The sequence below is a fragment of the Vigna radiata genome, chromosome 8 (genome assembly GCF_000741045.1).
Source record: "Vigna radiata var. radiata cultivar VC1973A chromosome 8, Vradiata_ver6, whole genome shotgun sequence".
Taxonomy (NCBI): Eukaryota; Viridiplantae; Streptophyta; class Magnoliopsida; order Fabales; family Fabaceae; genus Vigna; species Vigna radiata.
The window spans coordinates 19,648,852-19,664,324 of record NC_028358.1 but is presented as its reverse complement, the minus strand read 5'-3'; the positions used below and the strand labels follow the sequence as shown (position 1 = coordinate 19,664,324).

General features: G+C 34.6%; 2 protein-coding genes across 2 annotated transcripts; one reads left to right on the top strand and one right to left on the bottom strand.

Moving 5' to 3' along the window:
• LOC106771274 (putative 12-oxophytodienoate reductase 11) lies at positions 1-1,919 on the top strand. The gene is made up of 5 exons (XM_014657228.2): positions 1-125; positions 395-535; positions 654-781; positions 870-1,007; positions 1,139-1,919. The coding sequence occupies exons 1-5, from the start codon at positions 55-57 to the stop codon at positions 1,729-1,731; spliced, it is 1,071 nt and encodes a 356-aa protein (XP_014512714.1). The 5' UTR covers positions 1-54; the 3' UTR covers positions 1,732-1,919.
• A 12,319-nt stretch (positions 1,920-14,238) lies between these two features.
• On the bottom strand, positions 14,239-14,873 carry LOC111242272 (alpha-mannosidase-like). The gene is made up of 3 exons (XM_022784779.1): positions 14,802-14,873; positions 14,640-14,705; positions 14,239-14,433 (listed from the first exon to the last, which is right to left on the bottom strand). The coding sequence occupies exons 1-3, from the start codon at positions 14,868-14,870 to the stop codon at positions 14,239-14,241; spliced, it is 330 nt and encodes a 109-aa protein (XP_022640500.1). The 5' UTR covers positions 14,871-14,873.
• Positions 14,874-15,473: the final 600 nt, after the last annotated feature.

Genomic DNA, 15,473 nt, shown 5'->3' with positions numbered 1-15,473 from the left:
ACAAAAGAGCAACCAGATAAAGAAAAATTATCAGACAAATAAGTTTGCACAAAAATGGGTGAAATTAATCATGTTATCCCTCTTCTTACACCTTACAAGATGGGGAAATTCAACCTTTCCCACAGGTAACTTTCTCTTCATTCTTTACTTTCCTACAAACATGCAAATACATTCACATTTAAGTTTCTCTTAAACTTCAATTCATTAGCTAAATATATATTAACCTTTTTTAGATCAATTCTCTTCATATTATATATGTGTGTGTCAATAATTACATTCTTTAATTTTCATCTGTCTTAATTCACTTGAGAAACTGTTCTGTCAAAACATGCACATGCATGCACCTATTTTATTGGTTTGAAGTTTATGTATGTGTTGCTTTTTGCATTTTCAGAATCGTTTTGGCACCGTTATATAGAGCAAGAGCTTACAATAATGTTCCTCAGCCACATGCTATCCTATATTACTCTCAAAGAGCTACCAAGGGTGGTCTTCTCATTGCGGAGGCTACCAGTATTTCACCCTCTTCTAAATAGTACGTAATTTACAAATATACTCACATATCTCATAAGTCTGATATTCAACATATAGTTACTAATTTCTGTTGTATTCGAAATTCATCTCATTTGATGATACTTCTCATTTGTATATAGCCCAAACTCACCTGGTATATGGTCAAGAGAGCAAATTGAAGCATGGAAACCCATTGTGGATGCTGTTCATGCCAAAGGTGGAATATTCTTCTGTCAGATTATTCATGTTGGAAGGGTTTCAGAGGAAGGTATATAATTTGTGCTTTAAATTACAATTTCTTGGTCAAATTTATACAATATAATCAATCAGATATTCATTAATTTTTTATGTACCAGATGGGGAAGCTCCAATTTCATCAACCAACAAGCCACTAAAATCTGGTAATGGCATGCAACCAAGAGCGTTACAGACAGATGAAGTTCCTTCTATCATCAATGACTTCAGAATTGCTGCAAAGAATGCTATGGAAGCAGGTAAAAATGAGTATATATAACTCATGAATAACACATGAATTTTCACTTCATACACTAAAAAGTGATAATGTTGATGAGTCTTTATAAATACTATAATCATGAAGGTCTTGATAAGTTTGTAACTGGTACAGGGTTTGATGGAGTTGAGATTCATGGAGCACATGGTTTTCTGATAGACCAGTTTTTGAAAGACCAAGTTAACGACAGAAGAGACAAGTATGGTGGATCATTGGAGAATCGTTGTCGGTTTGCATTAGAAGTTGTTGAAGCTGTTGTGGAAGAAATAGGAGCAGATAGAGTTGGAATTAGACTATCACCTTTTTCAGATTACAATGAATGTATTGACTCCAACCCTCAAGAACTGGGTCTCTACATGGCCCAATCTCTCAACAAACATGGTGTGGTGTACTTGCACATGGTTGAGCCAAGATGGAACATTTCTGGGGAGAATGTGGAAAGCCCTTACACTCTTGAACCAATAAAGAAGGCCTTTAATGGCACTTTCATTGTTGCTGGAGGCTATGACAGAGAAGAAGGGAACAAAGCTTTGGCTGAGAACAAGACAAATCTTGTTGCTTATGGTCGTTTGTTTTTGGCTAATCCAGATTTGCCTAAGAGGTTTGAGGTTGATGCACCACTCAACATGTACAACAGAGACACCTTTTACACTCATGATCCGATTGTTGGTTACACTGACTACCCTTATCTTGAAGACACCGCTTAAGGATATCACATCAAATATAAATTAGGGTTTACTTTGTGGTTAAAAAAGTTATGTTCAAATGTTATTGTTTAATCTGTATTTGCAGCAGTTTTCACCCAACAATAAATTGTAGAAAAGTTATACTGTGATACATACAAATTTTTTACATTCTTCAATCCACACCCCTTCAATACACCACAACGTTATTCTCTTTCAACTCACACTCTCTCTTTTTCCTTTTCATATTTACCTTTTGTAATTACTCACAATGTGTTCTAGCGTGAAATTAGTGAGTTATAAGTATCTCAATCAAGTAATGAGATTGTTCCAATTTTAACTAATGTCCAATTCAAGATTGTGGGTGAGTGAATGTTTTCAGTTCTTGAAGAATTAATTTTGCTAATTTTCATTCAATTGGACAACGAATGAGTTGAACACTTGCATAGTTGTGTTGTGAATGGTGCATTTTTTTGTGAGCAGAAGAAAGAGGTTTCGTGAGAAGCTTGTGTCCAAAATGATTATGAAGGACAGGAGAATACTAGTGGCAATGATGTTAGATCAGGGAGTATGACTTTTGTGCCTATTTGATTGTTCCAGTTTGATTATTCCGTGAATGATTGAAATCCAGCGTATCCCAGTATTTCTTTTGTGAATAGCAGGGATAGAGACACAGCTATCTCGACTCAGAAGGTTCCTTTGTATATCCCTACGTTTGAGTGTCTTTAGAGAAACACATTGTCAAACTTGAGGTTAGTTACTTTATTTGCTGTCGTTCTTCGTTTGTTGGTGTCCTTTCCATGGGTTTCATAGATTGATTAAATTTGTTTCTGAAGCAGCTGCCTGTAGGTTCCTCCCTTTATGAAACTGGAGAAGCTAGTGGAGATTTAGAGAGGACGGGCAAAAGAGTTTTGTGGATTCTAACTTTAGTTTATCAGAAGCATATTTTGTCTTGTTAGTAATTTAAATTAAAATTTGCAGGTTGCAAAAACATTCCCGAAAAAGTCTATACCTTGTGATGTGATATGGATGGATATCGATTACATGGATGGTTTTGTTGTTACACTTTGATAAGGTAAGTTTTTTTTACTCCTAAAAATACCAAAACTCAGTTCACAGTTATAGTTATGGTTTTAGATCTTTCTAATTATGAACATGAATCGATTTAGTGTTTAGTAAGAAAACAGGCAATCACCGAAGGATTATTTTCGACGGCCTCTAAGTCTTCGGTAAATATGAGTTACCAAAGGATGTTTTGACGGTCATATCATGTGTAGACTATATAAGTGTCTCACACATGCTATAATATTGAAACAATTAAAATATACCACAAAAAAGTAATCCAACTTCCTTCTCTCTTCCTATTCTCAAAAATTGGATCCCAAACACGTAACTCTCTTCCCCTCCCCATGCGGCCCTGCATGCTACCGTTGTCATTCTCTACTTCAATACTAACTTCTCACCTTGTCTCCTTTTCTTCTGTTTTAATTTCACTAAAACCAACCTTCTTACCTCTCCGTTAATGTATAAAGTAGTAGGACACACACATCCATGCAAAGCCACTTTCATCGAACCTGTCAAGTATCTCAATCTCTCCTTGCTTTTGCTAACTTTCACCAAACTTTCATATTTCTCTTCAACACCTACCTAAAATTCTTACTCCATATCCGAACCCGAAATCCTCCTTTTCTTTTTTTTTTCTTCCCAAGCCACTCATTTCTTCACCCTTACCCTTCTTTCTCATTATCTTAAGTCCACCACACCAACCTGAGACATTCTTTACGCTACATCCTTCAAAGGCAACCTACCAAGCTTTTCTCCCACTTTCCTGAGCCTACCCTTTTATACTTCTACTCACAATTAAGTGCAGATTTTGTTCCATTTAGGTTCATTTGTATTTGCGTGAATTTGTAGTAAAATCCATGGATGTCTAATTTGAATTGAATTCAGTCTAGCTGATAATTTCCAGCTTCATCTAGTGTATTAAAACTTCCTTGAGTGATTTTCATTGTTGCTATAGCTTTTGAATCAATCAAACTTGATTTTGGTTACTTGATGGGGTATTTTTCTGCATAAATTGGCCATAACAAGGTATGATTTTGATATATGCTATTTCTAAGCTATTTCATACCTTGAAAAAGTTTAAAATGGTGTTTAAAAGTTGCTAGCAGATTTGAATTAGTAATATTGTGGCCTAAGTGTAGAGTTGTGTTATAAACCATCACATTTTGAGTTAAATTGGGAAGTGGCAAGGTGAATTTGAGTAGTAATATGTTTTTAACTCATTTCAGAGTTTGAACACGTTTCAAATCACTAGTTAAAGTTGTTGAAGTGCTTTATTTCGACTTTAAGCCACTTTTGTGCAAAGTAGAGTTTCAAACCACCAATATCAAGATAATTGGGAACTCCTATAGCCCAATTTTGAAATACCATCTCCATATGATGAGTCGATATTTTATTGATTTCCCTTAGTTTATTGTGCTAGAATTAATCAAGGAATTGTGTTTAATTGTCCGGTATTTCTCCGTTTTTCCTAATTATGCTTAATTTGATCGGAAATTCTAATTTTAATTAATTTGAATTTTTTGAGCTAATTATTTGCATTTTTAATTGCAGGGAAAAATTTGGAGATATATTTTGGAGCATTGGGAGGAGACAAAATAATTCAAGACTCTCCACTTGGACATTTCAAATTTAATTATATTGTAACTTAGTAGTATAAAATATTTTTAATTGAACTTATGCACAATGAGTCATTGTTGGCAAAAATATGAGGACCCAAAATTGTAGGACACATGACCTAGGATTTTTCTTATGGGTGGACCCCAACCTATTTTTTAGAGGGCACATGGTCTTGCTAAAAAGCACCGGCCGCCACTTTCAAAAAGGATACTCTCAGCTGGAACATTTAGGGGGAGAGCATTGTTTTTCTTTTGAACATGCTTTAGGTGTTGGATTTTGGCTAAATGGAAGAAGCACACTCTTCCCTTTTCATTTTGATTCTTTTATGCACTTTTGATTAACGCTTCTTTGCTGGAACGAAAAAAGGAATTAAATTTTCAATTGGATGCACAACGTTTTTTTTAGGAGGTGAGGAGAGCTCACGGTTTTTGGATGGTTTGAATAAAAAGTTTCTCATTTTTTTTTTGTGCAATGCTGCAACAGAATTAATATATTCCACGGTTGCATTTAGCTTTTCGTTTTAGAATGAAACACATAGCACACTGTCACGGTTTTAGCACATAGCACATTTTAATTTCTTGCACTGTCACGGTTTTAAACCACTGTCACCGTAAAGCATTTTTATAGATGAGGGAAACATGCTTATTGAAGGTTTTGAAAAGACTTAATATCTCTTTTGGTCCCTCTTTAGGGGTGAATGTTCAAGTGGGTCCTACTTTTTTTGAAAAGTTCAATATTGTCCTAACTTGTGAAAAAAGTGTACAATCAGATCCTTTTTGGTCACAGCGTTAAATATTTAACGATCTAGCTAACAACGTGGAAGCATCTGTGCAATGTGACTGTTTTAGGTTCAGAACATGACTGCCTAACAAAGGATAAATATGTGATTTTCAAAAAAAGTACATGTGGCAGTGGTTAAAAAAATCTGAGTTAGGGTTTGGGTCAGAAATCGCCATTTGGGATTCAGCAATTTGGAGAAACTATCTTCCAATTTAAGTTGGTAGTGTGATTGTGAGTATGATGATGACGGTTACATTGATCGATTAACTACTAAAACACAACGAGACAGTATAAGAAAAATTAACCAATTACAATCGGGAAGAGATGAAAACCTGAGTGACACAGTAGAGCAATACAATGTGATGGACGATCGATTTCAGTGAGAATGCGAAGCAGAACAAACTAATGAGACTCGGAAACCCAAGTGATTCATATAACAAAAAGAGTGAGAGAGTCGCTAGCTATCTCTAACCATTTACATAAAATAATTTTTAATTTTGATTAGTCTTAAATAGTACCATTTTTCTATTATACAAATTTAAAACGATAAATATTCAAAATCAAATCCTATTTTCTGCTTTGGTCTCTCTGTTGCCATGCTTATGTTTTTCAATGTTCCAAGCATCGTCGTTTCAATTGAACTGGGATCCGGCATTGTGGTTGGAAGTGCCACCAGTTCATCTTGGCGATCATCCTCCGGGGAATATGCTTTTGGATTCTACCACCTTGTCAGTGGCCACTATCTTGTTGGTATTTGGTTTGACAAAATTCCATAAAGAACATTAGTTTGGTCTGCAAACCGTTACAATCCAGTTGAAATTGGATCATCTATCAATCTCACACGAAGTGGCCAATTTGTGATCCAACCTCTCAACGGGGCTTCGTTTTCCAACTACGAAGGAACAAACACTGCATCAACAGAAATGAAGGATGACGGGAATTTCGTATTGAAGAATTCACTTTCCAAAGTTATATCGCAAAGCTTTGATTCACCCACGGATACTCTTCTGTTAGGCCAAACTTTGAATACCAATCTAATGGCAACATTGTTCCTGCCACTGTTCATCTTCAAGATCACCCAAATTGGAAGACAGTTCCTCCAAATTGCTGATCCCTAAATCGTGATTTCTGCAACCCAAACCCTAACTTAGATTTTTTTAACCATTTTCATGGGAACTTTTTTTAAAATCACATATTTATTCTTTGTTTGGCAGTCACGTTCTGAACCTAAAACAGCCACGTTGTACAGATGCTTCCACACTATTAGCTGAATCGTTAAATATTTAACATCGTGATTAGAAAAGACTTGATTGTATATTGTTTTCACAAGTTGGGACAACATTGAACTTTTCAAAAAAGGTAGGACGCACTTAAACATTCACCCCCTAAATAGAGACCAAAAGAAGTATTAAGCCTTTTGAAAATTCCTTGCAATTTCCATGAAATAGCTAGTAGATTAAGTGAGAGTTTTTGGTGATGGGATGTTTCAATAGCCGGCAGCAAGCTGTGTGTGTAGTATTTTTTTTTCTTTTATTTTGAAATGGAAGAAGTGACTAGATAGGAGAATGTTGTAGGTGTACGGTGCAGGGATGACTTTTTTTAGGACCATTTCATTCATTTTCTTCAGAAGTAGTACACGGTGCTTTTATTGTATTTTGAGAATTCAATTTTTTTCTTTTGGCCTGATAGGATAATTCACGTTGATTTATGAGGCCAAGTCTAACAAATGTTTTTAGCACATTTCGTTTTCTTTTAATTAGCAAAAGCTAGCATAGTTATTTGACAAGTGGTGCAACATTTTTCATTGGGAGAGTAATTTTTATTGTTTTGAGAAATGATGTGTTGGAAGTTGGTGTGCAAGGATGTCACGACCAAGAGAGTATTTAGGCCATTCGAAAATTCAACTTCTTTTGGTAAATGCACAAGTGGTCACATGAGGTATTAGATAAATTTATGTCTTCTTATTATTTTTTTTTTGTTTTAAAATATTTTAAATTGCATTTTGAGTTGTTTTTCATTTTCTTAATTTAGTGTAGCATCTTAATAGCTTTAATTATTGTACTATATGAAATATAGCTGTCGGAGTTAATAGTTAATTATGAGCAATTATCAAGTATTAATTTACAAATATACAATATTAATGATTAATTATTGGGTTTGATTACCTAAAATATATTGCACTAATGGTTAATCAATGGAGTTGACTGTTACAAGCCTTATAAGTATATAACTGATGTCCAGGTACAATCATCTTGATCTATCCTAATAAAAATATTGACCTCTCTATGAAACATATTTGACTTGAGCGTCGGAGTGTCTTCTGCAGGTCAACCCCCATCGGGAAGGATTACATGAAGAGTTGGACGATCGGAGCATAGCAAGGAAGGACGACCGACCCAGACAAATGTTACCGAAACAATTATGTTTAGATATTTTTGTTACAGTGTTAGGCGTTTAATATTTTCTTTTATTTTTTTTATGTTGTCTGTTTTGTTCAATTGTGTTAATTTAATTGTGATGTTAGCTTAGGTTACTTGGGTTGGTTGTTAATAAAGTTACTTTGCTTCCCTGAGACTTTTGAACTTTAATTGTCATACTGCTACTCTGATTCTGCTCAATATTTAATTTGTTGTCTGCCTGCAATTAGATATACGCTTAGTTGCCTAATCAGTGTTTAATCTTCGCTTAGTTGATTACACTGCATGGTGGATGACTGATTAAATTTGTGCATTGCATTCGCTTAGTCTATAATTTTGAAGACCGAATTAGCCTTCTCTTAGTTGGGTGAATCGTGTCGGATTTGGATTAGAGTAGTGTGTACTTGTCGTTGATCTGTGATTGGGAGCATAATAATTGAGTTAATGACCAACCGCTTTTATTATGTGTTTGATTTCTGTTTATATTTCTGTTTGCATCTGTGTTTTAGTTTAATTCATCTGCATTCACAAACCTTTCACAACCCCCCCCCACTTCAGTTGTGACCTAATTCTCGAACCATATTTGGTCCTTGAGAGACGACCTAGGAGTCACTTCTTAGTCTATACTGCATTCTTTTATGCACATTAAATTTTGCATGGGGTGAGACACCCAGCACCATATCAAAGTGAATGAGAGATTGAGTGTTTTTAACTTAAAAGAAACTTGCTAGAGGAGATGAAGTAGCTAAATCTCAAAAAATTACCTACTTGAAACCTAAAAACGTATATGCATATGCTAAAAATAACTAGTCCAAGTTAAAAAAAATTGTACTACAATTACATACTGCACTCAACTAGGAAAATAAACTACAAATAAATTATCCTAACAAGTTAATAATGGTATAACCTAGCTAATTAAGAACTCAAACTACAAAAAATACCTAAAACTCAAAATATGACAACTTAGAACCTAAAATACACTAAAAGTGCAAAGAATGCAAAGTCTATTAAATTACTCACCAAAACAGTAAACTAACTATCTACACAACTTTTAAATGACAAAAGAAAGATAAAAATGAAGTCTCAATTGAAAAATAACAAGAAAAACAGAATTGGACTATTGAACACCTATAAATAGACTAAAGTAGGTGAGAAATTCGAAATTCACCTAAACTAGCCTAAGAATGTCTAATCTCCATATCCTAACAAGTTTAAATTAGTAAAATGAATGTAAGAAAGATGTCAAATTGAATGAAGTACCTAAAACTTTAAATTGGACTCCTTAAAACCTAAAAATGTGTACTAAATAGGTGAGGAATTGGCAATTAGACCTAATGTACATTAATTTTAAGTAATGTTAACATCCTAACAAGTCTAAACTAGTAGAATGAAGTTAGGAAACTTGTCAAAAGCAAAGAATCACTTCAAACTCAAAGTTTGAGTATTTAGAACCTAAAAAGTTCACTTAAAGGGTCACAAATTGTCAATTCAGCTAAAGTAAAGTAATTTTAAGCAATGTTAACATTCTAACAAGTCTAAAGTAGTTAAATGATGCTAGGAAAGTGGTGAAAAGTAAACAATTCCCTAAAACTCAAAATCACACTACTTTAAACCTTAAGAAGTGTAGTAAAATTGAGTCATTGCAGTTCACTATTCGTTTTGCTGTGATTCTGTGATGTTTGGAAGTTTAAACAAGTCTAAATTGTGTATTAAAGGTGTTAGGACCATTGATGTGAAGTTAGAAATACCTGTATGCAATTTAGTATGTCAAACCATGATAATTGAGCCATTTTTTGAACTAGCAAAGTGAATCTGAGTTCCAGTTCTATTTTGTGCCTAATTAGAGTTCCAGTAACGTTACCGAAGGGTTTACCGAAGGCTTTGTCCCTCGGTATTTACCGAAGGCTTTGCCCTTCGGAAATTACCGAAAGCTTCCGCCTATCGGTAATTACCGAAGGCTCACGCCCCTCGGTAATTACCGAAGGCTTACGAGGGATTTTTGATCGTCGATAAGCTGTCGGTAATAGCATATTACCGACGATTTATGGCTATTTTCAAGGGATATTGACCGTCAGTAAAGTCCCTCTTTACTATAATAGCAACATATGTCTCAAAGGGATGTATTCCATTATTTGCATAAGATAAATTTGTTTTATTGGGTTGAATTAGTTGTCCAACTTGACCTAGTAATAGGAAAAATGATTAGTTTACTTTTAAGTTGTCCATTTTAACTAGGGAAAATGATATATGAACAACACTTTTGAACAACATTTAGGCACGTCACAAATGTTCAGATTTCATTCGTCCACGTGACAAAGAGAGAGAAAGCTATAGATTTTTGAAAATAAACTGAGATGTTGACGTGTGGCAGAGAGAGAAAGCGATAAATTTTGAAATTTGAAAATGAAATTCACATTTTCCTTCTCAGACTTTCCAGAGAACGTTAGCCCCATCTAAAGTTTCGAGAGTGCTCACGAACGTCGTCAGGTAGTCACCGTCGCCGGAGAGTCACCGTTCATCAAAAGAGGTGTCTTCCGTCCACCCACCCGTCGCAGTCGCACCTCATTGCCGGTGTAAAAAAGGCAAACCCTAGACGTCGTTCGTCCGCCGTCGTGTTGTCTCCTCCCAGCCCACCGTGCCGCTGCCGTTGGAGGACGAAATATTGACATTTTCTTCAGTCCTCCCAACCACCGAGTACCGTCGGAGTGTCGTCGGAGTGCCGTCGGAGCTCCGCCTCAATACCTTGATAAAAAGGTATTTTCTTAATTTTTTTTCCTCAGGTACATGATGAATAAATGTGTCTTCCGATTTATGATTTATATTTCCCTTTCTCATAAACAACAATGTCATATTTGAAAAATAAATCTCTTGTAATGCTGAAAAACTGTAGTTTCCCTTTTTTAAAACAATCACTTCAACCGTTTTTCAACTAAGATAAGCTACAGACAAATAAAAAATGACAAATTTTCAGATATCATTCGATTGATTAAAAACTGAAATACATGCATCCTTTATTTTCCCCTCCTGTTATTTGTGAAACTCCAAGTACCACTACTAGCATGATACATCTCTGTAAATGTTGGAAGATGTTTTGTTTGAAGAAACTGAAATATGCTCTTTTACTGGGATGATGGTGTTTAAAGAAGAAGAAATGAATACATGTAATTTTTTGTCTTTGGTTTTTTTATGTTATTATGTTGCATTTCTTTTTTGTTGGTCTGCTTTATTTGACTGGTTTCCTTGTAAAATAAAAGAAGGTGTGACTTTTGAGGTGCAAAACATAGATGATTGCCAAAAGCTTATGACTCCACATTAACTCGTTAATAATATATGGTTTGAAATGGGACTTATAGCTTGTCAGAGGAGGGTGGGGGGTCTTGGATTCAATGGATTGCATTTTTCTCTCTACGCATTTTTATCCAAATAAATAAGTGACACTATATGGTTATAGGAAGTTAAGATTGGTTGTTTCTGTGATAGAGAAATTTCATTGTTATATTTAATGTGTCTTTAGAAAGTGAAAAACTTTACACTAAGTAAGAGATTACAAGTTAACAATATAGTTGCAGAGGTTACCTAATGGCTTGAGAGTCCAATGCTTACAAAGATAAAGTAACACTCCACAAGCTGCATATAAATTAAATGGTTGATGTGCTCCAATCATGTTATATATAATCACATTTGAGGCCTCTAAATGACTTTGTAAAAATATCAATTAGTTTTCGTTTAGAATTGGTATAATTGTAATATAATTAGAGGGAATTTTCTATTTGTTGAAATGACAATCAACTTCAATATTTTCGATCCTCATAAAAAACTGGGTTGCTAATGGATTGAGTGAAGTGACCAACACATCATTTTATAAGTTTCGCTTATTTTTGCCTGACTTTTGGGTCAAATCTCAGGATTCAACAAAGTTATCTTCTTTTGATAGATTTTTAAATGTCTTCTGCAATGTTGGCTTGTGAAGCCATTACCATTGACATGTTTTGCAGTCACCATGGCTCACCAATAAAAATTTCCTTGCCATTGCTATTATATTGTAGCTAGTGGAATTTTTGTCATGGTGCTATTACAGTCACTTTTTAACAACACCGCTAATAGGTGCTAATAAATAGAAGGAAGGTTGAAAGAGAGGTGTACCATGTTAATGTCTCCTCAACTATATGTATTTAAAACAAGGTCGATATTCTTTACACTCTGACCAACTGTATATCTTGAAAGAGTAGGTAAGGGATTAATGGAAGTTCCTTTATCACACTTGTTTATAAACTGCAATTTCAAATAACTGTTTTTTGCTTGTAGGCAAAAGTTTTCAAAGAAGTATGGTGTTATACAATTTGATCCCTTAGTCCTAGTTGGGCTTGAACAATGTGTAAGTTGAGACATTGTCTTCTTTTTCTTAAGCACTATTATGTCATAGATGAAGTTATTCAGTTTATAGGATAACTACTGAAGTGATAACTTCATGATTGTAAAGCAAATCCACCATTATCTTATATATTTGATATTCTTGTAAGTGACAACTATTTTTTAATGTCATTCCCCTCTTCCCAAAAGAGCTAGCATTTGGATGCAGGTGAAGATAAATGCTCACTCCTTTGTTTTTATGAATCTGTATAATCGTCTTTTTCTATCTTAAATATAAATGTGGACTATGTTGTTTTCCAGGCAGGAAATGTTTCGTTGCTTTTTGGAAATTTGTTGAATTGTTTCGAAGACAACAAACTGTCGTTGGAGATACAACACTTGGAAACTCCAAGCCAACCAAACTTGTAAGTTGGTAACGTAGTTAATATAATATTTTATTGTATCATTCATGTGTTAAATATCATTACCTTGTTCGTTTTTTTTTTTGTTGTAGATTTGATTGTGGAATAATTGTTTTAAAAATTATGGAGTTGTGGGAGGGCATTGAGAAATACGATGGAAACACAATGTCCACTTATACAAATGTAAGTTGAAAATTTTTTCATCTTTTGGACCTTTGATCTAAATGTTGCATTTTATTCAAATGTTGTGCCTTTTTCTTTTTGCAGGATGAACTCCAACATTTTAGGGAGCAATATGTTTGTCAATGGATTTTGGATGATGCGAATGTGAAAAGGAAGCAAGTGTTGCAACATTTAGGCATTTTGTAATTATTTTGGAAAAATAGTGATTTGGTGTTTGTTTAGAACTTTTAGAATATGTATTAATATGTAATTTTTTTTCCTATGAATGTTGAAGGAGAAGTACTTGTTACTTTTATTGGTAATGAAATTTGATGATTAAAATTATCCATGTTTTAACACTACTACAAAATTAGAGATAGATAGCGCTCAATAGATAGCGCTTATTTAAAAAAGCGCTATCTATTGAGATGCAAAACTATAGATAACACGTTTTTAAAAAAGCGTTATCTATAGCTATGACAATAGATAGCGCTTGTTAGAAAAAATGCTATCTATAACTATTGAATATTAAGTTTTTTAATTAATAATTTAAAATACGCCAATAGATAGCGCCTGTGTAAAAAAGCGCTATCTATGAAAGTGAAACAGATACGATTTTTGCACACAATAGAAAGCGTATTCTAAGATACGCGCTATCTTTGAGGGTTAAAAATATTTCAATTCGCGGTTCTTCTTCGAGGGTATGCGTCTTTGATTTCTTCTTCGCGCTTCTCCTACGAGGGTATGCGTCTTTGATTTCTGCTTCGCGCTTCTATTACAAGGTTGTATGCGTCTTTGATTTCTGCTACCCACTTCTGCTTCGAGGTTGTAATCGTTTCAGCTATTACTCACTGGAATCTATCTCGTGTGGCTCTCTCGTCTTTGCTCTATTCCAAGTTTCGTTTTCATCTGTGCGTTCTGCGTCAAGCTAGGGTTCCTTCGTTTCCTTCGTTTCAAGGCTGCCATTTTAGGTATCTTGTTCCCTCTTCTACCTTCTCTTCTCTATTTCTTTTCTTCCTTGCCCTATTTTCACGAAAATGCGTTTTCCATCAGGTCTTGATCGTGTTACTGAAGCATTTGTTTTCGAGCTGTGTTGGTGTACTAGGTGTAAGATATTTGGTGGTGCACTGGGTTAGGAGCCCGTTCTCGCTCGCGTCAATTCTAGGACAAACCTGAGGGAGAACGACACTACTGTGGTGAGTCTTCTCCCTTATTGAAATAAAATTCTGGAATTGAACATGTTAGGTTTTATATGATGTTATGTACTCTTACGCTCCTTCAATTGCAATTGGAAGAAGAGTCCAATACGATTTCAGGGGTTTTCTATGTTTCAGTTTGGAATACTCTATTTCAATTGTTTTAGCCTGGAATACGTTTTTTATTTCTGAAAAGTAATTTAACATTGTAATTGCAACCTTGGAATTGGGTTTCCTTCTCATTTGGTGCCTCCATTTGTATCAAGTGTTTGTGCATCCGACTGATATATATCCACAGAAACAAATAAGAAAATAATAAATCTGTAAGATTAGGATATTTAAGACTTTCCTAACCTTGTAAAGTACAATAGGTTTTTCCTCATTTGTATCCTGTTGAGTATTCCTACCCGAGCAAAGCCAACAAATCTTCTTAATGGTAGCAATTATAAATTTCAGCAATGCTTTAGATATATCCATTTTTGTTGAATAGAAGTTAGTTAATAGTTTCAAAGGATAATCATATCACTTCAGCAATGCTCCTCTATTGGTTGTTTGTCTTGGTGATTTTCTTTCCATGGCAGTGTGTTTAGCTGTTTGGTTTTGATTATGAAGCATCAATTCCACCTCACCATCTTTGATGCTAGCCCCACCAGTGGCACGATCAACTAAGACTGAGAACTCAGATTTCTTATCCTTGGTATAAATTCCAAGATTGATTTGGACAACGAAAAAAACAAATAGAATAGTTCTATATAAATTTTATCAACATTGTAGAAACCTATCAACTTTGGAGCAACTAAACTAACATATGCTACTCCCTCTCTCTCAAATTCTTCTATTTAATTTTCTAGTCTTTCATGCCCTAACATTATCTACAATCAAAACCTGAAATCCTAATGAAATTAAGAGTTAAAGAATTTTACTGGGTAATAGTTTCCTGCAACTGGTTGAGTTACTTGAAGGGGCCAATCATCCCTATGATCTCGAACCTGCATGACAGTTTTAAGGGTCATATAAGTCAACGCTGCAATTATTTTCTCCCTAGAGCATTTCATTATAAAGAGAGAAAAAATGTATAAAATTACTCGTTTGAGAAAATCTCTGTCGTTGGAATCAGTATAAAACTCCTTGTTTGTGGCCATATTTGTTGTCATTCATGTGATCACCTCTTTTCCAACTCCATCATCAGTAGGAATTGGACCAATCTTCATAAATAAACTCAGGTCAGAACCTTACTATTTGCTATTTAACGACTCCAGCCTACGGAATCCATGTTAGGCCAATTAACATAAACTTCATAAGACCAGACAATCCAACTTACAGTGAATTCGACTTCAGCATGGTCTTTGCCTTTGTAAAGCCTAGTAACCTAAAAGGTAAATAAACAAATAGTAAGAAAAGGTTATTCAAGACAAAGCAAAGGCCTTCGAATATTCAATTAAAGTATCATTTACAATGAATTGGACATCTGTCATAATCTATAACTTAATGAGCTGAAAGCAAAGAAATGAGCTGCAACTTTTCCACTGTAACGCTTTTTCTTTTCCTTTAGGCAATTTGTAGTCATTGCTCTTGTTTAATGTTTTTGCAGGCACGTGCTCTGAAGTATCGACTGGTGGACTTTAACTAAGTGTCTACAGAATCAATTTCGTGGTCTATATTGTTCAGGTGAAAATTCTATTTATTTAGGAAGTTTGTGTATGTAATGAACTATTAAGTGATGATTGACTTTGGTTGTGACTCTGTACATGTTTGGT

Excerpts from the sequence above, each read along its gene's own strand:
- LOC106771274 (XM_014657228.2), top strand. The coding sequence starts at position 55 with ATGGGTGAAATTAATCATGTTATCCCTCTTCTTACACCTTACAAGATG. Across the intron at positions 536-653 it reads ATTTCACCCTCTTCTAAATA|CCCAAACTCACCTGGTATAT; the intron begins GTACGTAATTTA and ends ATTTGTATATAG. Across the intron at positions 1,008-1,138 it reads AAAGAATGCTATGGAAGCAG|GGTTTGATGGAGTTGAGATT; the intron begins GTAAAAATGAGT and ends TAACTGGTACAG.
- LOC111242272 (XM_022784779.1), bottom strand. The coding sequence starts at position 14,870 with ATGACAACAAATATGGCCACAAACAAGGAGTTTTATACTGATTCCAAC. Across the intron at positions 14,706-14,801 it reads ACAGAGATTTTCTCAAACGA|GTTCGAGATCATAGGGATGA; the intron begins GTAATTTTATAC and ends ACTGTCATGCAG. Across the intron at positions 14,434-14,639 it reads TTGCAGGAAACTATTACCCA|ATCAATCTTGGAATTTATAC; the intron begins GTAAAATTCTTT and ends TTCGTTGTCCAA.